The sequence below is a fragment of the Mytilus trossulus genome, chromosome 3 (assembly GCF_036588685.1).
Source record: "Mytilus trossulus isolate FHL-02 chromosome 3, PNRI_Mtr1.1.1.hap1, whole genome shotgun sequence".
In the NCBI taxonomy this organism is placed as follows: Eukaryota; Metazoa; Mollusca; class Bivalvia; order Mytilida; family Mytilidae; genus Mytilus; species Mytilus trossulus.
Window position 1 is genome coordinate 90,977,949 of NC_086375.1, and position 23,338 is coordinate 91,001,286.

At 32.0% G+C, this 23,338-nt stretch overlaps 1 protein-coding gene across 1 annotated transcript in view; it reads left to right on the forward strand.

Annotated features, from left to right (window-relative positions):
* The window catches only part of LOC134712821 (myosin-4-like), a 40,400-nt gene extending 17,463 nt beyond the window's left edge, over positions 1–22,937 (forward strand). Inside the window, exons 9-24 of the mRNA XM_063574743.1 lie at positions 4,397–4,479; positions 4,763–4,802; positions 8,095–8,166; positions 9,422–9,558; positions 10,320–12,694; positions 13,214–13,289; positions 14,022–14,094; positions 15,794–15,921; positions 16,189–16,335; positions 16,633–16,721; positions 17,798–17,829; positions 18,682–18,804; positions 19,285–19,361; positions 19,665–19,797; positions 20,805–20,984; positions 22,026–22,937. Coding sequence (XP_063430813.1) covers positions 4,397–4,479; positions 4,763–4,802; positions 8,095–8,166; positions 9,422–9,558; positions 10,320–12,694; positions 13,214–13,289; positions 14,022–14,094; positions 15,794–15,921; positions 16,189–16,335; positions 16,633–16,721; positions 17,798–17,829; positions 18,682–18,804; positions 19,285–19,361; positions 19,665–19,797; positions 20,805–20,984; positions 22,026–22,315 — 4,055 coding nt within the window. The 3' untranslated portion in view covers positions 22,316–22,937. The remainder of the gene's footprint in view (positions 1–4,396; positions 4,480–4,762; positions 4,803–8,094; positions 8,167–9,421; positions 9,559–10,319; positions 12,695–13,213; positions 13,290–14,021; positions 14,095–15,793; positions 15,922–16,188; positions 16,336–16,632; positions 16,722–17,797; positions 17,830–18,681; positions 18,805–19,284; positions 19,362–19,664; positions 19,798–20,804; positions 20,985–22,025) is intronic.
* Positions 22,938–23,338: the final 401 nt, after the last annotated feature.

Below are 23,338 nucleotides of genomic sequence, written 5' to 3' on the forward strand. Positions count from 1 at the left end.
TTTACTATGGGCAGGTCAGTCAGATCACCTTTGATCCCTTTGACTACTAACAGTCAACTAAAACCAACATTAACAACTTACTAGAACAACTGCAATCATTGCGAACTTGTACCACTGCAGACTCACCATAAAAAATATACATTGATATATGCATTGCTTTTGAAACCTTGATAACATATACATTATTTGCCGTAATAATTAATTCATTAGATAAACATAAATGTACAACATATGAATGTTTAATGTTGAAAGAAAACATTGCCACAGTTTTCATAATTACGTTTGCCTTGGTTTTTGGTTAACTGCCTTCAGCGCTTTGATTATATATTTTGATACAATGGTTTTCCAGTTTGAATGATTTTACACGATTATTTTTTTTGGGGCCCTTAAGTTTGCTGTTCTTTGTGAGCCAAGGCTCTGTGTTAAAGGCCATACCTTGACCTATAATGGTTTACTTTTATAAATTGCTACATGGATGGAGAGTTGTCTCATTGGCACACATCTTCCTTTATCTTTCTATGATAGTATCGTTTTAAGAGTACCCACATTTATAGAAAGCTAGTTCAAAGCACAATTTTAATAAATAATTAGACCATTTTTCCATGCTAAAGTTCATTCAATACACATCCAATGGAAGTAGTGTAGAGAGGTCATAAGAAATCTGAGCTTGACTCTATGCTAATATATAGGTAAAGACAGGATGGATGACCAGATTAAATTAATAATAACTTGATAGTAATATATAATATAGAGTTTATGTTGATTGTGTTGTATAATGTATATTGCATTGTAGCTTGTGGGTTTTTGTAAGAGGTAATCTATGGCCCCCTTCATTGGTGGTATACGCTCTTGATACACTTGAAAATTAGTCTCAGCCACATGTATTCTTTATTTTGGATGCTTTACATCAGGTGGCAAATATTTCATGCATATTCACAAAATATTCTCTCAAGTGGGTCACCTGCAGGTTGGTTGCATGAAACATTTGCCATATTTTAATCTTTTTCATACAAAAGTCTTATTTGAAGGCTGATCAGTAGATCATCTATAGTTGTTAATAGGGTATATGTAGGGTATATATGTAAGGTATGCTGCTAAAACATATCACTTGAATAATTTCACAAGGTACTGTATGCTCATGGCCTAAATGTTGAATGATGAGAGACTGACACAGGCCAAAGCTTTTTAACTTCCTAATCAGAGCTGAAGTGATTAATTTTAATTGCTCATACAAAAGAAGTTCACTCTAAAATAACTCTATACCCTGAATTAAGCTACTCATAGGTGCATTAATAAAAACAACCACCTAACTTATATAAATATATATCTTTATTTCTGTTTAATATAATCATAATGTTAACCAGATTTGAACAGACAAAATTGATGTTTAAAATGATAAGTTTTCTTTTAAATAAGCATTCAGACTATGATAATATGACATGCACGAAGATGAAAATCTGTACTAAATGTTTATTTTAATATACAAAAAGTGTAAGGTTAATCAATAAAAATTATGCAGGTTTTTTTTCCACTTGTATATTACAAAAAATATCAGAGAAGGACCAATTTTACAAAAAATATCAGAGAAGGACCAATTTTTATTATGATTTAAAAAAATTTAGCTGCCAAATCCTCAGAAAGTGTTTTGAAATAGTTGAACCAGACCTGATGTCTAAAATATTTATGGGCCGATCCAGCCATTAATAAAGGAAGGAGAGGATCCTAACCCAGGATAAAGAGGCTGTTTCAACTATATGTCCCCATTAAAATGAATTGATCATCAAAATCAACGACTCCAACCCCGACCCCCCTGGATCAGCCACTGACAGTACTAGTGTGTACATAAACAAATTATATATAAAAGCTTATCTTACCTAGCTTGATGAGAATGATGAGGAAATTATATTTCCTGTTTACATATATTAAATGTCAAAGGAAGACAATACTCAGTGTAAATTAACTTATTGACAGGTTATATTATACATATACATTTTTAAATTTATTGTTGAAAAAAACTTTCTGAACAGAACATGAAAATCAAAAGCCATATCTGGTGAAGTCACCTAGAACTACTGAACTGCATCTGTTATCAGTGATCTTTTCCAATTCCATTAGAAGAAAATAGTTTAAATATAATTGTAAAAGCTTGAACAGGTTATTTGTTGAATATTTTAAATAAAAATTTCAAATGAAATTAAAAAAAAAAATCATGAGCAGTTTGAACGTTTATTCCACAATAAAAATTTCAAATACTCTTCAACATTCTATAACAATATTTTCCCTGTCCACACCTCATTTAAAAGTAAGACACAAAATGTAAGAGGTAGCTTTAATCAAATTTGATGAAACTTGTTTGGAATATTTGAATCAGTGGAAGATATTAGAATGTGTTGAAGTCATCAATAAAAGGTGAAGAAATGGCAAAAAAAAATTGTAAAAGTAGACTTATTTTACTCATAAATTACAAATTTTAAATATATTAGGAAAAAATTTATAATGTTCACCACAAGACTAAGAACCACCTGATAATTTATGAAATATAATTGCAGAATAAAATGATGTTTATACATCAATGGATATGCATGAGGTATACAAGATTACATCACAGAGATTTATGAAAAAAGAATCTCACATGAATGGCTATATCCTTTTTCAGAAAGTATTTTATTAAGTGATGGGGGATAGGACCTTTATCGAGACCTCGGGATCAGGTGTTTTTAAGCTTGGGATTTCAGGATTGATCCTTTCGGGATCCGGGAATTCTATTTTCGAATTGCGGGACTTCAGGATTTTGTATATTTTCAGCTCTGAATTTCAGGATTTCATGTTTTTAAGCTCAGGATTTCCGGATCAAGACCCCTCCTAACCCCCCTCTTAAGTGAAGAATTGTAATTTAGGATAATTCAAAGCCATTTTTTTTAAAACAAAGAAGTTATGAGGAAGGTGTACTATGATTGCATGATGCCAGTAAAAGTTACATTGATGGAAACATCAAACTATAAAGCATTTCTTTTAAGTTTAGCATTATGTCTACGATTTTTCACTGTATGATATGCAAAACACATGAAAAATATAACTAGTAAAGCTGCATTAATTCCTATTACAATCATCCCTTCAGTGAAATATGTTGGCATGGTGTAAACCTTGAGCTCAGCAGTGGCATTAAATTCTCTCATTTTAGTTGTACAGATGTATTCTCCTCCATCAGATTCCACAGCTGACTCGAAGAGTAAAGTATTTTCTGTAACAATGCTTACATTAGCTCGGACTTGTGGAATGAGGGTTTCATTGGTATACATCCACACGATATCGGAATTTATTGCAGAGTTATTTGAGCACACAAATTCTGCTGATTCACCAACTTTTTTAGCTAAAACAGCTGGTTCTATTGTTAACTTGTCCATTTCTTCTTCCTCTCCGCAGGCGGATTTGAATGTTAAACAAATAATCACAGTAAAAAAGCATAAAACTGGTAATTCCATCTTCATAATTTCTAAGGAAGTGTATAATTGTTCTGAAAAAACAAAGTTAAATCTATTGTAAAACAACAGAAAATGATTAATAATTCAGAGCTAATTAATTTACTTTCGTAATGTAATATGTAAGCAGTTATTATTTCATTAGGTATTAAATTTGGCAATATTATGCTTATGTCTTTATTCATAGAAGAATCATGCTCTGTTAAATTAGCTATACATATTTTTATACATTTTGATACTTTCCCCATGGGTCAATTGATCTATAGCTGGATATGTTTCTAATAGATCAATGCAGTCAATGATTGTGGACATTTTAGTTAATATTAATGCACGAGAATCTATTTAGACTTGGAACTGTTGTTATAACTTGCCATAGAGTATGGTCACTTGTCTTTTTTTGAAGACTGTATTGGGACATGTTTGTCTATTTATAGTACTTTTGTTTTGTTCAGTTGCTGTCTCATTGTCAGTTATCTCCTTTAAATTAACATCATTGTAAAAAGATATAAATGAAATTATGCAAATGTTAACACTTCTTACCTGTATTTGAGTTATTTTGACTGATATCAAAGCTATATTATTTTACTGTTTAGGTTCCGTAAACACATCATTTAAATAAACATAACTTGTTCAGTGTATTCTATATTGAAATATCTGACACAGTTTATTTAATCTCCTTACCTGCACTACATGATTTAAATGATTAGGGTTAGTGAAGAGACAATTTTTATCAGTTGTCACATGTTGATATACTTCATACAAGGGAGCATATCAAAATAGACAAAAATGCCTTGGTTTCCTGTATTTCATCAGAGGTCCTTGAAGGGTTAGTGAGTTTTAATAAAGGATAATTACGGTATAAACTGTAATATTTTTTAGGATTGCGTAATTTTATTTAACAAATAAATTTTCTTCAGATGAAAACAAGAATTTACGGTCAGATGGTTCAAATCAGTTGAGAAAACAAAGAAAATTGGAAGAGAAAATGAAAAGGCTTGCTGTGAGTACTGATACATTTCTTTTATCTGGTATAAAATATGATGAGTTTATTTATTTTTTCTTTTTGTTTGTTTGTTTTTTGTGATATCAGATTTTTTTACACCTTCTATGTGTTTTGTGAGCAGATTTACCGATAATGCTAAGATGAATAAAATGCTATTTTGTTCAATTATTATTAATATTTTTTGTGAGTGTAATTTATCATCTCTAGATAAAAAATATTAATCACCATAATGTAATGCAATGAAATACTCAGTCTTTGACAGATTTTTTCTGTATTATAGGATAGAGTGGAAAGATACTGGGGGATACTTAGACAAAATGGTAAGATTTTAAGTAAATGTATCCTTTATATTATGCTTTTTTATTATTTATACATAGGAATAATGATTATACATAGTTACCTAAATGAGTACCGATTGTGTGACATACTTGTTTACAGTACTGGTAATGCAAGTTAACCCTATTGGAATAAAAGTAGGAATGGATGAAAAAAATGAAAAAAGGGAGAAATTTGATGGGTTTTTTTCCACTAATTTTGTGATTAATGTGAAAATCCTAAAATTTCTAACTTTTGGTGAATTTTATCTGTAAGGAAGACCAGCATAAGTGACAATAAAACTAAAAACAAAAGTAAAACCTTGCTAACAGGTAATATTACATTGGTTGCAATAAATTACATTGATTTCCCAGATGAATAAAAACCGATAATTTCACATGTGAAATAAACGTGGTTATTTCACTCTCTGACGTCATACAACAATAGGCGTTGTCAAGACGTTGATAACGTCGGATCAAAACAAATTGTGAATGCGTAGGAAAATAATAAAGATCCTTACATTTCTGCATTCATTTCATAAAAAAAGCCATTAATAGCCAATGTAATAAAAAGTATAACTAATCGCCGTATTTGAATATAAAAAATAAGACAACTTGTGACTGAACACCGCTATGGATTAAACTCGTGCTGCGCACTCGTTTAATCCATGCGTCGTCTTATTTTTATACGACCACAAATTTTGAAAAAAATTTCGTCGTATATTGCTATCACGTTGGCGTCGTCGTCTGCGTCGTCGTCGTCGTCCGAATACTTTTAGTTTTCGCACTCTAACTTTAGTAAAAGTGAATAGAAATCTATGAAATTTTAACACAAGGTATATGACCATAAAAGGAAGGTTGGTATTGATTTTGGGAGTTTTGGTCCCAACATTGTAGGAATTAGGGGCCAAAAAGGGCCCAAATAAGCATTTTCTTGGTTTTCGCACTATAACTTTAGTTTAAGTTAATAGAAATCTATGAAATTTTGACACAAGGTTTATGACCACAAAAGAAAGGTTGGGATTGATTTTGGGAGTTTTGGTTTCAACAGTTTAGGAATTAGGGGCCAAAAAAGGGCCCAAATAAGCATTATTCTTGGTTTTCGCACAATAACTTTGGTTTGAGTAAATAGAAATCAATGAAATTTAAACACAATGTTTATGACCACAAAAGGAAGGTTGGTATTGATTTTGGGAGTTTAGGTCCCAACAGTTTAGGAATTAGGGGCCAAAAAGGGACCCAAATAAGCATTTTTCTTGGTTTTCGCACCATAACGTTAGTATAAGTAAATAGAAATCTATGAAATTTAAATACAAGGTTTATGACCATAAAAGGAAGGTTGGTATTGATTTTGGGAGTTTTGGTCCCAACAGTTTAGGAAAAAGGGGCCCAAAGGGTCCAAAATTAAACTTTGTTTGATTTCATCAAAATTGAATAATTGGGGTTCTTTGATATGCCGAATCTAACTGTGTATGTAGATTCTTAACTTTTAGTCATGTTTTCAAATTGGTCTACATTAAGGTCCAAAGGGTCCAAAATTAAACTTAGTTTGATTTTGACAAAAAATGAATCGGTTGGGTTCTTTGATATGTTGAATCTAAAAATGTACTTAGATTCTTGATTATTGGCCCAGTTTTCAAGTTGGTCCAAATCTGGGCCTAAAATTAAACTTTATTTGATTTCATCAAAAATTGAATAAATGGGGTTCGTTGATATGCCAAATCTAACTGTGTATGTAGATTCTTCATTTTTGGTCCCGTTTTCAAATTGGCCTACATTAAGGTCCAAAGGGTCCATAATTAAACTAAGTTCGATTTTAACAAAAATTAAATTCTTGGGCCTCTTTGATATGCTGAATCTAAACATGTACTTAGATTTTTGATTATGGGCCCAGTTTTCAAGTTGGTCCAAATCAGGATCTAAAATTATTATATTAAGTATTGTGCAATAGCAAGTCTTTTCAATTGCACAGTATTGTGCAATGGCAAGAAATATCTAATTTCACATTATTGTGAAATAGCAAATTTTTTTTTAATTAGAGTTATCTTTCTTTTTCTAGAATAGTAAGCAAGAAATATCTTATTGCAAGAATTTTTTTTAATTGGAGTTATCTTTCTTTGTCCAGAATCAACTTAAATCTTTGTTATATACAATATACAATGTATATTCACTTTTTACTACCAACTGATAAATTTAAATGATCTTTACCATTCAGTGTTAACAAGCAGTTTTTTTACATCTTAATATTTTATGATGTATTTAAATGAGTAGTTATTGTTGCAAACTCCATTAGAATATTTTAATTGAGATTAGTTTTGGAATAAGGGAAAGGGGGATGTAATTAAAAAATTGGGTTCAATTTTTCTCATTTGAAATTTCATAAATAAAAAGAAAATTTCTTCAAACATTTTTTTGAGAGGATTAATATTCAACAGCATAGTGAATTGCTCTAAGAGAAAACAAAAATTTTAAGTTCATTAGAACACATTCATTCTGTGTCAGAAACCTATGCTGTGTCAACTATTTAATCACAATCCAAATTTAGAGCTGAATCCAGCTTGAATGTTGTGTCCATACTTGCCCCAACCGTTCAGGGTTCAACCTCTGCGGTCGTATAAAGCTACACCCTGCGGAGCATCTGGTTGATATTCAAATACGGCGATTAGTTACACTATAATTATTCTTGAAATAGGGAGATTTAAATGAGGACAAAACTGCTAAAAGAAAATCTTGCTAGCAGATGTGCTCCTTGTAATGGGAAAATGTAAACTCTTTGAAAATATACCAGTTTACATCCTATTCTTTTAGTTTAAACATATTTATTTAGAGTGGATTGGGAAACAAGTTTTGCAACTTATATTAATCCCTCTCCACTTTGCGGGTGCGAGTGCTGCCTTGTAGCGGCATTAGCCTACTCTTTTTCGAAATCTAAACTTTGAAATGTGCAGCTTACCTACAATAAGTTTAAAAAGAATATTAAGGTCCTTCTTAAAACCTTCTCATCTACTGAACAACTCAAATATGTTTAGTATAGACAAAACTGAAACCTGAGTAGTGTGAGATCAATACTTGGTTAAGATTAATTCTTGGTTAAGATGATCTACATATAAAAAAGAAGATGTGGTAAGATTGCCAATGAGACAACAAGAGACCAAAATGATACTGAAACTAACAACTATAGGTCACTGTACGGCCTTCAACAATGAGCAAATTCCATACCGCATAGTCAGCTATAAAAGGCCCGGAAATGACAATGTAAAACAATGTAATGTACAAGCTTTGTTTGTTATATCAACAGGATTGTTACCAAAGGGAGAAAAGAAACTTCTTACAGATTATGGAGATTTCTCAGTGTCACAAGATGAAGAAGGTACAGTGATAGTATAAATTGACTTTAAATTTGTTTGCCTAGTATAATAAAAGATCTATTGATATTACCCTTCACATGTCTTCATATTAAATACACAGATTTAGCTTGATTGACAAAAAGTATAGAATTCCACTAAAACTGAGGGGCCAGTTGGAATTTTGCAGTTAGGTGTGAGTTTGTATTCCTCTTTGAAGGTCTCACTGTGAATTTCAATGGTGATTTTTTTTTTGCAGGGGTGGGTGTATTCAAATGTTCTGCACTGTGTATATTTAAGTACCCATTATTCTGTCTTCATAACTTTTTCCATATTTTTTCCATTTTTCTCATTTCTTTATTAATGATTCTCATTTCTTAATATATATACACCATAGTCCATTTAAGTTAAAACATTTTCTCTTTCCTGTAGTATATCAGGGGCTAATCCAGCCATTTTAAAAAGGAGGTCCCAACCCGAGACAAAGGGGGGTTCTAACTATACGTTCCCATTCAAATGCATTGATCGTCCAAAGAAAAGGGGGGGGGGGGGGGGGGTTCCAACCCCTGGATCTGCTACTGTATATATACACCATAGTCCATATAAGCCTATTATAAGTTCAGGAATTTTTGACTGATTTAACTTCTCGGTGAGCAAATTTCTGACACAATCAATGTCAAAAAATGTAAAGCCATGTTTTGCAGGTTTTATAATACAATATATAATCAACAACAACTTATGAAATCTTTATTTAAATTAATATACAATGTTAACATGTGATAACAGGCATGAGGATACAGACAGAAACATACACAATGAACAATTTGAAAAGTGCCCTTTAAAACATCAAAAAGTGCAGTAACCCCCTCATCTGCCCCTTTCAATTTCTATCCGTAACACTGCTCTTGTTGGCCTTAAATGTGGAGCCACAGATTGAACTGGACAAATTCCATTGTTGGTTGCAGCACTGAATAATAGGAAGTAGATTAAAATAGAGAATGGAAATTGGGAATGTATCAAAGAGACAACAACCCGACAATAGAAAAAACAACAGCGGAAGGTCACCAACAGGTCTTCAATGTTACGAGAAATTCTAGCACCTGGAGGTGTCCTTCAGCTGGCCCCTAAACAAATATATACTAGTTCAGTGATAATGAATGCCATACTAATTTCCAAATTGTACACAAGAAACTAAAATTAAAATAATACAAGACTAACAAAGACCAGAGGCTCATAATCTTGTTGTAATATGTTTTGGATAAAAAATGTCATCTTTTTCAGAAAATGCAAATGAGGAAAATGAAGAAGAAGAGGAAGAAGAAGAAGCATCTAATGAGAGTAATAAATTTCCGTGGATTTTCAGTCCTTTGGTTCAGGCCTTGTCACCATTACCTCCATCACCAATGCCTTGTAGGATGGTAAGTTACTGTGTAAACATATAAATATAGGTCTTATGTCACCATTACCTCCATCACCAATGCCTTGTAGGATGGTAAGTTACTGTGTACACATATAAATATAGGTCTTATGTCACCACCACCTGTAGTAAGTGGACAAATTTATTTATTTCCTATTGACTTGAAGGATCCTTAGTAATATATCAGATCTGTCATATAGATTTTTGTCACAACTTAACATAGAAAAAAAAAGGGACTTGGTCCTGCTGTTCCAGCAGTGTCAACAATGTATCAGTTTGTGATTAGGTAATTTAAAATTGAACCCAACCCCTCATCACGGTTCATTGGCTTTTAAATGTTTGCATAGAAAATAAAAGGAAGTGATATGATCGCCAATAAGATAACTCTCCACAAAAGACCAATTGGCTTATAAGTTAGCAACTATAGGTCACATCAACAGGAAACCAATTCTTCATAGCAAGCTATAAAAAAAACCTGAAATGACAATTTTGAAACAATTTTAATCAGAAAAGCAAAGACCTGATTTATGTACAAAATAATGAACAAAAAAAAGAAATAATACACATCAGCAAACTACAACCACTGAATTACAGGCTCCTGACCTGGGGCAAGCACACACAGAATGTTAAAATTTAATGGACCTCCTTTGTAGTTATACCACACCTTCTTAGTTTTTTACTCAGTCTGCTAGTTTAACATTATAATGAAACTACAAAAAAGAATCTTCTTTTCCTAATTAATTTTTTCTAAACTTTTTTCAGAACAAGCCTATGATAGGTAATATGGAAAGTGACGAAGAAAACATTGATGATATGGCAAATATATTGGAATCTGAACTTTTAAGGTCATCACCTGTTCGGCAAACATCAAGGTCACAGTCCTTACTGAGGAAAGTTCAAACACTATCACCATTGGTGGAAATTAAACAAAAACCAAAAAATAAAGTTTCAAATATTAGTAAAAATGACAGTAAAAAAGAATTACTCAAATCAAACTCTTTTATAAAGATGAATGAAGGTGAAGTTGAAAGTTTATCGGATTCCGATTCTGAAAATGTGATATCTAATGAAATGGATGTAAACTTGACTGGAAAACAATCACACGACAACTTAGTGTTATCATTGGATAGTTTAGAGAAACCTAATGAAAAAGGTGACAATTTAGAAAAAGTATTAGAAAGTGAGAAGACAAGAAGTGAAAAATCTGATAGCAAAGTTGAACTGAGTGAACATTCTGCATTTAAGAAATTCAACCCTAAAACAATAATAGATATGCCTATAAAATCTAAAGCAGTAAAACAAACTGAACCTGTTCAAAAAGCAGCTTGCTTAGAAGTTTATCCTAATGAATTCATACCAGTCAAACCTTCAGAGGACAAATGTGTTGACAAAATAAGTAAAAACAAGCCCTCTTTGAATACATCTCGTAAAATTGAATTTGCTGAGAAACCAGCTGGTGATGGATTGAAAACAAAGAATGCAAATAAATTAGCAGATAAAATGAATAAAAGTGATACAAACCAGAGGACTGATACAGGTTTTATTGACAATAATAGTTTAAAAAAGAAGAAAGATTCTGGTGATTATGGATTTGATTTAGATGACCTAGTTTATGACAATTGTAATTTGGAAGATAATGCAACCAGAGAGTTTTGTGAAACTCCAAATTTGGATGATCTCCCTTTGGTAAAGAAAAAGGATGAAAATATTTTACATCAGCAAGAAAAACCTCTATGCAAATCAGATGACAGTCAACAGCGATCTCAATCAGAAAATACTCAAAAAGATTCTTTACACATAAAGTGTGCTAAGGATGAAAATAGAATACAAACTTCTGAAAAATTGACTAGGAATATGATCAGACAGGAAAGTGGTGGTTTTGCATTGAAATCACAATCTTCTTTAGAAAGTGAGAATTTGTATTCAAAATCTTCAAGTAGTCAAGTTATACAAAATGAATTATCGAGAACTGGTGATCTTTATTCTAATGAGAACTTGGATGCAGTTGTGAAAAAAAAAGTTGATATCGAAAAAGATAAAAACCTCAAAACAAAGGATGAAATGACTGTAAATAAAATAGTACAGAAAGAAAGTGCAGCTAAACATTCAGATAGAAAAATATCTCACCAGGATAGCTTAGGATTTAAAGTTGATATCATTGACAATCATGTGGATAATTCGGATTGTAATTTAAATACTGAATTGAGAACAGCACATGCTGGTCTGGAGGGGGTTAATGTCAGTGAACCAAATGTTGAAAAGGAAATAGTTTCCTCTGTTATTTGTGAAAAGAATAAAAAGAGTGAAAATGACATATTAAAAGAAAAATATTTAAAATTTATTGAATCAAGAAGATCTAGTCAGGATAGTATTGCAGTTACAGAAAGAATTTCTGCCGATATTGAACTGAAAATGTCTTCTAAGGGAGATAATAAAAATGGTGATAAAAACAGTGAGAGAGATAATTATCAAACAAATTCAAGTGAGAAAAGTAAAATTAAAGATTTGAAGGAAGACTTACCTCCAGCAAAAGTTAAGAAAAAAAATAAGGATAAGAAGAAAGTTATAGAAAAAAACAAAAACAATGATATTGGACAGATTTGTAATTCTGCAAGTGAATCTAGTCAAGTAAACATTCCAACAAAGACTCTTCATCAGTTAGTTCTTCATGGATTAAATACTAAAACTGTTCCTTCCTCAACAGTGATATCACCAGATATACATGATGTTTGTTTTAAGATCGAGAGTCGACCGAAGTCTTTACATTCCCCGTTACCACTTTCACCATTAACTGTTTCACCATTTGATTTTACCATTCCAATGATGATTTCACCACTACCTCCATCACCAGCTCGACAAAGTGAACCAGTTTCACCGCTTCCTGGTTCCCCGTGGATAGAGGATGATGTCTCTGAAACTCATTCAAACAGGAGTACACCAGCCAATGTTCCAAAGAAAAGAACAAAGAGTCGGCCATGTAGCTTCTCATCCAGTGTGCCAACACATGCCATACATGTTAAACCTATCAGTGCCTGTAATACAGCGTCTACTAGCACTGACCAGACCAGCAGTGCCAAGAAACCAGTGCCTGCTGAGAGGGATCCATTAACTTTAAACAGAAAGCAAAGAATTAGCAGGTAGTAGTTATTTGTTGTTAGAAATAGTACATTTCCTATAGAAAACATTTAGCCATAACAAAATATTTTGTCTGTTTAAGGCAGCATTAAATATGAAAATTATATAGTTTTCACCATGACAAGCTTTAGATTAAGTCAGATTTTGTCAGTACCCTTTTGGTCATTCCAGAGACATTGGACTTTATTCATGAAAATAAAAAATTATAAAAAAAAATCAAATATTAATAATGAACACTTACATGACTAACTCCATTAAGTATTGCTTTAAAACATTACACTTTTGTTTAGATTGATAAAAGGAAGCTCTATTTTGATTTTGAAATTTTCACAGTTTGTTGTTACGACGTTTTGAACTTAAAATCTCAATTTTTCACATGTTGAACCATAACTTGAGCATGCTTTGTTCAATTCACTTGAAATTTTACACAATTGTTGGAATTCATAAAATGATGGATGGTTTAATTATACAAATCATACAGATTTTAGTGTGAATTCATCTTATGAAATTGTTTTTTTCAGAGTTCCAAAACAAGGAGCAGCGCTAAAGCGAAAAAGTTTAGAACCTATAGCAAGTGAAATCCAAGAAAAGAAAAAGGTTTGCTTTTATAGACACAATTTAATACTATATTTTATGTTGACAGGACTTTTAATGTGTTTTAACTCTAGCATGGTATAGTGAATGCATTCCAGTAACTTTAATTACACTTTTTAAAGATTTATTCTTTTCTTGACGGATTTACACCATTGGCAGCTGTTCATCTGTTTTCAGACAGATTTATCAAAAGTATACATATAAGATATCTCTGTGCTCTCAGCTTTATTAAAATTATACTTATTATAATTATGCCTCATGTTTGATATGAATATAATAAGATGTTGAGTAAATGTTTTAATTAGATTGCTCTGTGGTCTCCGCTTTATTAAAATTATACTTATTATAATTATACCTCATGTTTGATATGAATATAATAAGATGTTAAGGAAATGTATTAATTAGATTGCAGCTGAACATAATAAAATAAACAGAGAGACAATGAGAGCAACATTCATTCTTCAGGTGTCTAAACCGTATGTAAAGGTAGTTCTGACAGTATAAAAATTTAGAAAAAAAACAATAAAAAATCCGCCATTTACAACCAATTCTCCAACTCGTGGAAAATGTCAAGATATGTCATAAGACAAGTACTTACAAGATTCGTGACTATTGGATACTGCTGGACCATTTAAGGAAATACCCCATATATTGAAATGATAAACTATAAGCATGTTTGTTCCTCTAGGGAAAATTTATTCTTGTATATTAATTTGTTTATGTTCAATTCTACAGTGTACGAAAGAAAAGAAATCTGAAACCCAAGAGGAGAAGGTTGTCTTAAAGCAGGAAACAGGGTATTGGAAAGGTAAGATAATCTGGACTAAAATGTCAGTAAAAATTAAGATTGAAATGTCAAATTGATATCAGGGTACAGCCTCCAACAATGAACAAAGTCCATACCACATAGTCCACATGTTGCCTATATACTATAAAGTATAAAACTTTCTATTTATAAACTTTGTGTCTTATGATATTGTAATTTCTTACTGTCGGTCACCAGATAATAGCATTATTCTTTTGCAAGCAAGTTGCTGCAATCCCTTTTAAGCTCACCTGGCCCGAAGGGCCAAGTGAGCTTTTCCCATCACTTTGCGTCCGGCGTTGTCCAGCGTCAGGCGTCTGTCGTCGTCCGTCGTTGTTAACTTTTACAAAAATCTTCTCCTCTGAAACTACTGGGCCAAATTTAACCAAACTTGGCCATAATCATAATTGGGGTATCTAGTTTAAAAAATGTGTCCGATGACCAGGTCAACCAACCAAGATGGACGCCACAGCTAAAAATAGAACATAGGGGTAAAATGCAGTTATTGGCTTATAACTCAAAAACCAAAGCATTTAGAGCAAATCTGACATGGGGTAATATTGTTCATCAGGTCAAGATCTATCTGCACTGAAACTTTTAGATGAATCGGACAACCCGTTGTTGGGTTGCTGCCCCTGAATTGGTAATTTTATGGAAATTTTGCTGTTTTTGGTTATCTTGAATATTATTATAGATGGAGATAAACTGTAAACAGCAATAATGTTCAGCAATGCAAGATTTACAAATAAGTCAACATGACCGAAATGGTCAGTTGACCCCTTTAGGAGTAATTGCCCTTTATTGTCAATTTTTAACAATTTTTCGTAAATCTTAGTAATCTTTTACAAAAATCTTCTCCTCTGATACTACGGGGCCAAATTAAACCAAACTTGGCCACAATCATCATTGGGGTATCTAGTTTTATAAATGTGTGGCGTGACCTGGTCAATCAACCAAGATGGCTGCCACCGCTAAAATAGAACATAGGGGTAAAATTCAGTTTTTGGCTTAATACTCAAAAACCAAAGCATTTAAAGCAAAACAGACATGATGTAAAATTGTTTATCAGGTCAAAATCTATCTGCCCTGAAATTTTCAGATGAATCAGACAACCTGTTGTTGGGTTGCTGCCCCTGAACTGGTAATTTTAAGGAAATATTGCTGTTATTGGTTATTGTCCTGAGTATTATTATAGATAGAGATAAACTGTAAACAGCAATAATGTTCAGCAATGTAAGATCTAGAAATAAGTCAGCATGAACGAAATTGTCAGTTGACCCCTTTAGGAGTTATTGCCCTTTATAGTCATGTTTTAACCATTTTTTCGTAAATCTTAATCTTTTACAAAAATCTTCTCCTCTGAAACTACTGGGCCAAGTTAATAATAGATAGAGATAATTGTAAGCAGCTAGAATGTTCAGTAAATTAAGATGTACAAAAACATCACCATCACCACAACACAATTTTGTCATGAAACCATCTGCGTCCTTTGATTAATATTCACATAGACCAAGGTGATCGACACAGGCTCTTTAGAGCCTCTAGTATACTCTTACAATGGTGAAATATTATCAAATTTATTTGATAAAGAAAATACTTGAAAAATACAGCAATCTGAAACCAGGGTACAGATATGGTATAATTCTTATCTACAAATATTATATGTTGTATCAAAATCTCCAGATTTTCATTACATTTTCAGATGTTGAGATATACCTACAGCAGTATATATGTTTGTACCACATGACCCCAGAGGATATCAAGGTCAAGTTACTTACAGACAAAGATCCTGCTGCTGTATTGCCCGCTGTTATACTATGGACAACTCAGGTACACAATTTGTTCTGTGTATTTTATTGGATTATCAAGCTTTTGAAAGAAATATCGCCCATCTAAATAAGAGGTTAGAATATTGATTCCCAAAATGAAAGTTGTAAGTGGTTGCCTTACAATGTTGATGGATATATATTAAGTTCAAACTCTAATCTGAAAGCTTTCTATCAAAGTATACCCTATAATCTTTAAATTTGTAGCCAAACTTGCAGGAAGGTATATAGTGACATGTGATATAACAAATGTATACTTTATTTTTTGCAGTATTTGAGAAGTAGTGAGGAGGAGATGTTAAACACTATGTATAGATCTTGTCAAAATAAAGAGGAAACCAAACCAGGACCATTCCTCACTACACAGGAGACAAGACTGGTAGATCTAGTTGTTTACATAATACACAACAACATATGGGTAGGTTTACTGTATTCAAAGATGTATTTATTTATTGGCATGTAATCAATACTTGAGGCTGACCCTTATTTTTCCTTAGAAATTCATCAGTATAACTAATTTCATCAATGAAATGAGAAATATATTATTTGACTGCACCACTTAAAATAAGTAACAATTTTAAAAGACTATGAAAACTGTAGATATTTATTGGACTCCAAGTACCATTTGTCATAAGCATTTGTCTTTGAAAGATTACAAACATATTTCATATTGTTTTACAAATGTCAGCATTATTTGCATTTTGTCTAATTTTAGGTTGAGTTTAAGACGAGATTGTTAGATGCTTTGTGGAATTGTATCATGCTGAGAGATGTGGTAACCATTCTAGGAAGAACAGCACTTTGGTAACATTTAGCATTGTTATTTCTTAGAAAAGTTTTATCAAAGTTATTTCTTGGAGAAGATTTATAATTAATTTTTTTATAGAATTTGCAGTAGACCATTTATTAAGTAAAAATAAAAAAAATATGATAGCTGAGAGAAATCTATAGCATACCTTCCATCTCAGTCATTCAGTTGTCTGTTTTGCGTTTTATTATCCCTGCCAAAGGGAAGTATATAGGGATACACACATCTGTCAATTTTGGTTTCTCTCTGGGAATTATATTAGCACTTGCCCAAATCTTGCAGAGCCTCATGCTTTGGGCTTTAGCAATTTTTTAGCTCCTGTGTTTTATAAAAATCAGCTAGAAATTACAGCAACAAATAAACTAATATAAAAAAGAAGATGTGGTAATGAGACAACTATCCACAAAAGACCAAAATGACACAAACATTAACAACTATAGGTCACCGTACAGCCTTCAACAATGAGCAACGCCCATACCGCATAGTCAGCTATAAAAGGCCCGATAAGACAATGTAAAACAATTCAAACAAGAAAACAAATGGCCTTATTTATGTAAAAAAATAAATGGAAAACAAAAAATATGTAACACATAAACAAACGACAACCACTGAATTACAGGCTCCTGACTTGGGACAGGCACATACATAAATAATGTGGCGGGGTTGAACATGTTAGTGGGATCCCAACCGTCCCCCTAACCTGGGACAGTGGTATAACAGAAAAACATAAGAAAGAACTATAAAAATTAGTTGAAAAAGGCTTAACTCATCAGGTAGACAAAAAATAAAAGTAAACGTGGTCGGGTACTTATACATTCCGACACAAAAAGACACAATGAACAGATCTGAGAGTACTCGCAGTTATCTGACAGCTAGTTCAAAGCCACTAACAACTAATAAAAAAATCATGCCTCTAAGACTAACACTATTTGAAGGTAAATTATATGGATAGGGAGAATTTAACTGGATAATCTAGATAGCAATTTAAACTGTTCTTCCAGGAAATGTGTTTTGAATATTTTACCTTGAAAAAAGAAAGTTCTGTAACAAATTGTTTTTTTCTTATTTTCAGTCGAATGTTCACAGGAATATGCCAGAAAGAAGGTAAGTGATCAAATCTGACAAAAAGGTCAATCTTTGGTAAATATTTACAAAAATGGATTTGTGGTATGATTACCAATGAGACAATTATCCACCTAAGTTCAAATGAGGATGATGTAAGCAATCATAGGCAAACATACAGTCTTCAATAATTACAACAAGAATGTGTCCCCAGTACAAGAATGCCCCACTCGCACTATCATTTTCTATGTTCAATGGACGGTTAAATTGGGGAAAACACTCTAATTTGGCATTAAAATTTGAAAGATCATATCATAGGGAACATGTGTACAAAGTTTGAAGTCGATGGACTTCAACTTCATCAAAAACTACCTGACCAAAAACTTTGACCTGAAGCGGGACAGACAGACGGACAAACAGATGCACGGACTCACAGACCAGAAAACATAATGCCCCTCTACTATCGTAGGTGGGGCATAAAAACCCATACTGTATAGTCTGCTATAAAGGCCCTGACATGAAATATATGAAATAATCAAAGTGAGAAAACTAACAACCTGATTTGATTGTTTTTCTAGAGTCTTCGGTATTTGAATTTTAAAACAAAATTTATTTTTACAGAAACATAGGAACCTGTCATCATATAATATTACATGGTGGAATATAGCAGTCTCGCAATTTAATAATGTCACTGACTAACATTTCATGCAGCAGAGACTTTTGATAGAGCTTCTTCAATTTGCAACAATTTCAATGTGCAGATAATTGGTGTATCTTGTGCTTCTATCAATATCATATCTTTTTATTACATTTTCGTATAACAGGATGGTTTGATGAATGTACTTTCACTTTGAGGTTAATTTTGTTTATATTTATTTGATGTTTATTTTTCAGGAAATGTTGACTTTGTCAGAGTACTGTTTTACCGTATAGTAACCAGTGGTTACCCAAGGTATATAACCCTTGGTTTGTCAATAATAGGAGTTTGGCCTGAAGTCTTGTACAAAACTAATACAGGTGAGTTGGATATCTAAGTGGTGCAAACTTTATTCTATCAATCATTGGGGCATTGCCTGAAATCTACAAATGAAATATCAGCGTTTCTTGAAAATAAGACAATAGAAAGTTCTTAGTTTAATATCTCTAACCTGATACTTAAGGTATTTCTAGTAATTACATAATGCATAATAAATATTTTAAAAAAAATAGCCCATTAAATTTGATAGCAAAACAGACCACACTTTCCATACACAAAGACAGACAACAATGACCATTACATAGTACAGGTAGCCTGACCATGTGCAGGCATTAAACCAAGTTTATGTGATCAAGTTTTGCTCTTATTTTCACAGGAACTATACCAAATCTTGTATTAAGCTTTATAAGAGCATGCTACAATATGTTATGCATTTTAATATTTGTTGCCCATCGTCTTCCTGTTTACCAAAAATGTAAATAGTGAGCATAGTTCATAGTCCATTTTGTTTTCCTTTTCAGATCCAAGTATTTTGCTAACAACATTTGAATTTTGCATTATGAAAATTTTACTAACAGATAAAGAAAAACATGAAAAGGTAAGAACTTTTTTATGGGTTAGATGAAGTCTAAAACTGTGTTATAGTAAGGTGATACTTTTCTAAATAATATGGAACTGCAGGCACAATTGATCAGGATTGTACATCAGCTGTCTATTCATTCAACTAAGAAAAGATCATCACAATTGACGCAATCGAGAAAAAAAACAGTACAGAAAAAACCAACAACTGATCTATTTCATTTTTATCAAGAAAGTAACAGTAACGATTGAGCTGATTGATGGTGAAAGTACTATGCAATTATCTTTTGTTGTTATAATAATAATGCTACTTATATTGTAGGTGATTGTGTGTTACTCTACATTGTGTAATTGGTCCAAACCACAAAACATGGAGGCTCCTGCAGTGATGAGGATATTGTTACAAGAGTTACTGAAAATTACTAAACAAGATGAGACTGACAGTGTTATTTCTGGTAAATATTAACTCAATGATTCTAATCTGATAATATCTTTATTTCTGGTATATATTATCTCCTTGATTTAGGTCCTCCATATTTTATTTCTGGAAAATATTAAGTCATTGATGATTGGTGTATGCCCTGTATTTGTATTTGGGAGGAGGGGGGACTAAGTGTTAACTCATTAATGAATACACTACATATGTTATTTCTGGTAAATACTCACTCATTGATGATTGGTGTATGCCCTATATTTATTTGGGGGAGGAGGGGGAGGACTAAGTGTTAACTCATTAATGAATACACTACATATGTTATTTCTGGTAAATATTCACTCATTGATGATTGGTGTATGCCCTATATTTATTTGGGGGAGGAGGGGGAGGACTAAGTGTTAACACATTAATGAATACACTACATATGTTATTTCTGGTAAATACTCACTCATTGATGATTGGTGTATGCCCTATATTTATTTGGGGGGAGGTGGGGGAGGAGGGGGAGGACTAAGTGTTAACTCATTAATGAATACACTACATATGTTATTTCTGGTAAATATTCACTCATTGATGATTGGTGTATGCCCTATATTTATTTGGGGGGAGAAGGGGGAACTAAGTGTTAACACATTAATGAATACACTACATATGTTATTTCTGGTAAATATTCACTCATTGATTTTCATTTACCCTACACATTTTATGTTGTTTTTATTGATGACTGCAATGGAACGCTGTAAATAGTGTAAAGTACTTTAATAAATATATTTTTAGAATATACAGCTTAACTCAAATACGCTAACTTGAAGAAACTTGCTCTGATTAAAAAAATCAGAAGGTCATTTAAAAAGCTAATGTATTGTATTTGTAAGACTAGATTGGAAACCCTAAGTGAAAATACACTTGATATATTCTGATATATTCACAATAAAATAAAGAATTGTTAGCAGTATGATTGATTCTCTTATAGACGAGCCATAATTTTTTATGTAATAAAACTTTCTTTTGATTTTAATATTTCAGACCAACAATTTGAGGTTTACAAAAGTTTGGAATTGTTGCTGTTAACAGAGGACTCAGAATTCTACAAGAACAGTTTTACTCCAATTTGTTTGAATCAGTTTTTCCAAAAAATAAAGGGAAAAGCTAATTTGAATGGAGGATTTCCTCTAATGTACATTAAAAGTATTGTCAGTATTGCTGGTAAGTAATTTTTTGAAATCAAGGAATCCATCAAAAGACCAAAGCAGGAAATTTTTTATATTTTACTTTTTTTTTTGTATAAGGAGGTCCCCTTAAATCTTACAAAACACTTCTGTATTCCATTTCTTTACTAGTAAAAAACACACTGTTCCACTATTTTTTAATAGTTCATGCAAAATCTGACCAATGTAAGAATGACAACACACATATTTACTCCTAACACAATAGAGATATTTAAAAAAGTTGACATCTTCAAAACCAATATCCAGATATTAATATTAAATATTTTTGTCTGCAGAGCAAGATTCAATCAGGAATCAACAACAAAATAGTACAAGAAAATTAAGATTCAATTTATGAAATCCAAAGAAAGATTGATTTCAGAAATTTCAGAGCAAGAATTAATGCAAAACCAAGATAATGTTCTTGAATAAAAACTTAAAGGTGACCTCAGTGGCTGACTCCGAATTTTTCATAAGGGGCACCAGCTAACCAACCTATAAGGGCTGCTCCAGTCATGCTTTAGTGATTCCCTATATAATTAAAAAAGGGGGGCTGGATTTGCTAATGCCCTTTGTACAAAAAAAAATATATTTACTGTGGTTTGTCATTGCAATTGTTGTTAAGAATTTCTAAACATTTGTTGTTACCATAGATATCAAAATGAATCATTAACTTGTTAGTTGCTTATTATGCAGCAGTAGTATGTATATTATTGTTTCATGCATAAAGCTTATATAAAGATTTTTTATATTTGAATATTGTGTTTTATATATGTCAGATATATATATTTAAATATGTGCTTAATTTTCATTTTGCCAGATTCTGAAAGATTTTTTATTACAACATTTTGAATGCAACTAAGGCTCACATAAATAAACAAAATTTTGGAAATGTTGCATGTAATTTTATGCTCACTGAGATACAGATAGAGTTAATGAAAATATCTAGCAAATAAAAGTACAAATGTTTAAAATACAGTTTCATATGTGAAAATTATAGTTATATAACTAGTGTAATTTATTCTTCTTTTAATTTCAGCTACTATATTGGGAAGAAAAATGGATCCTAAATTTGCAGCAAAAAATACTAGAAAATTTATGCTTGGTCTGTTGTTATCGGCAACAGTTTCCGTGGAAGCAAAAGAACTTATTGGCAACGCTTTGTTGGATGTTGCCTTTATAGCTCCTATGCCTATTTTTACTCAGTTAAAGGAATGGTTTCAGAAAGACCAGAAAAGCATATCTTCTCAACTGAAACAACGTATTGAACATACTAGAACTATGTTGACATCATATGAAGGGAAATTATCTTCCTTTTCATTTAGATGATGTCCCCGATCTCTTTCTTTTTACCATTATGCATTTTTTAGATTTATAACAGTATTACAATTTTCTTAAATTTGTTGTCTTGATATGAAGTGGATTTAGACAAAAAAATATTTGTTGTATTTTATTATTGAATTCACGTATGCATTTAAATCGTTAACCATATTTATTAATCGTTTCATATAATATAGGAATCAGTCGTGGCAAATTTTCATGTTCTATGTTTAATTAGCATCTAACATTTCAGAACGAAGGATCACAATATTTTTAGATTACTATTGTTGAAGCCAAGACTTCTAATGAAGAAAAAATAATTACGGATAATGTAATTATTTCACTGTGTACAAAACCATCTTTAACTTCTTATATTATATTTTCAATATACAATTAAATAAACTTGGAGGTCTTTCATAACTGCATTTCCTGGAAAAAGGATATAAAAAAGAAGAAGCAAAATTAAAAACCAATCTACTTTGATGTTCATTTTTTTACCATTTTGTAGGGATTCCTGTAAAAGTGTAGAAAATATTATGAATTATGAAGTCTTTTTGTTAAATCTATTAATTTAGAAGATTTAACAGAGATGTGGATACCATATATTGGCAGCTAGGCAAACAAAAAATCCATGTTAGTATAGATTATCGGGTTGTCTACACATTGATATCGTAAAATATCAGCTGCGAGCCACAATGTGAACCTTTTTGGCGAGTGAGCGTAGCGAACGAGCTAAAAAGTTTCATATTGTGTCGAGCGGCTGATATTTTACGATATCTATACGTAGAAAACCCGATTATCTGTTTATCGTACTATGAATGGTCTTTTTCCTCTCCCTAAGACAGTTTTACGCTAGACGAAAGCAAGCTTGATAACGTCTCCTCTCGCATTGTGACGTCGCTGATAACTTCTCCTCTCACATTGTGACGTCGCTGATAATGCCTGGTCTCGTTTTGAAGTCTTGATACGAGAATTACTGAGCGACAGAGCAGGGTGATATAGGCGTAGGGAAGGACGATAATCACATTTATT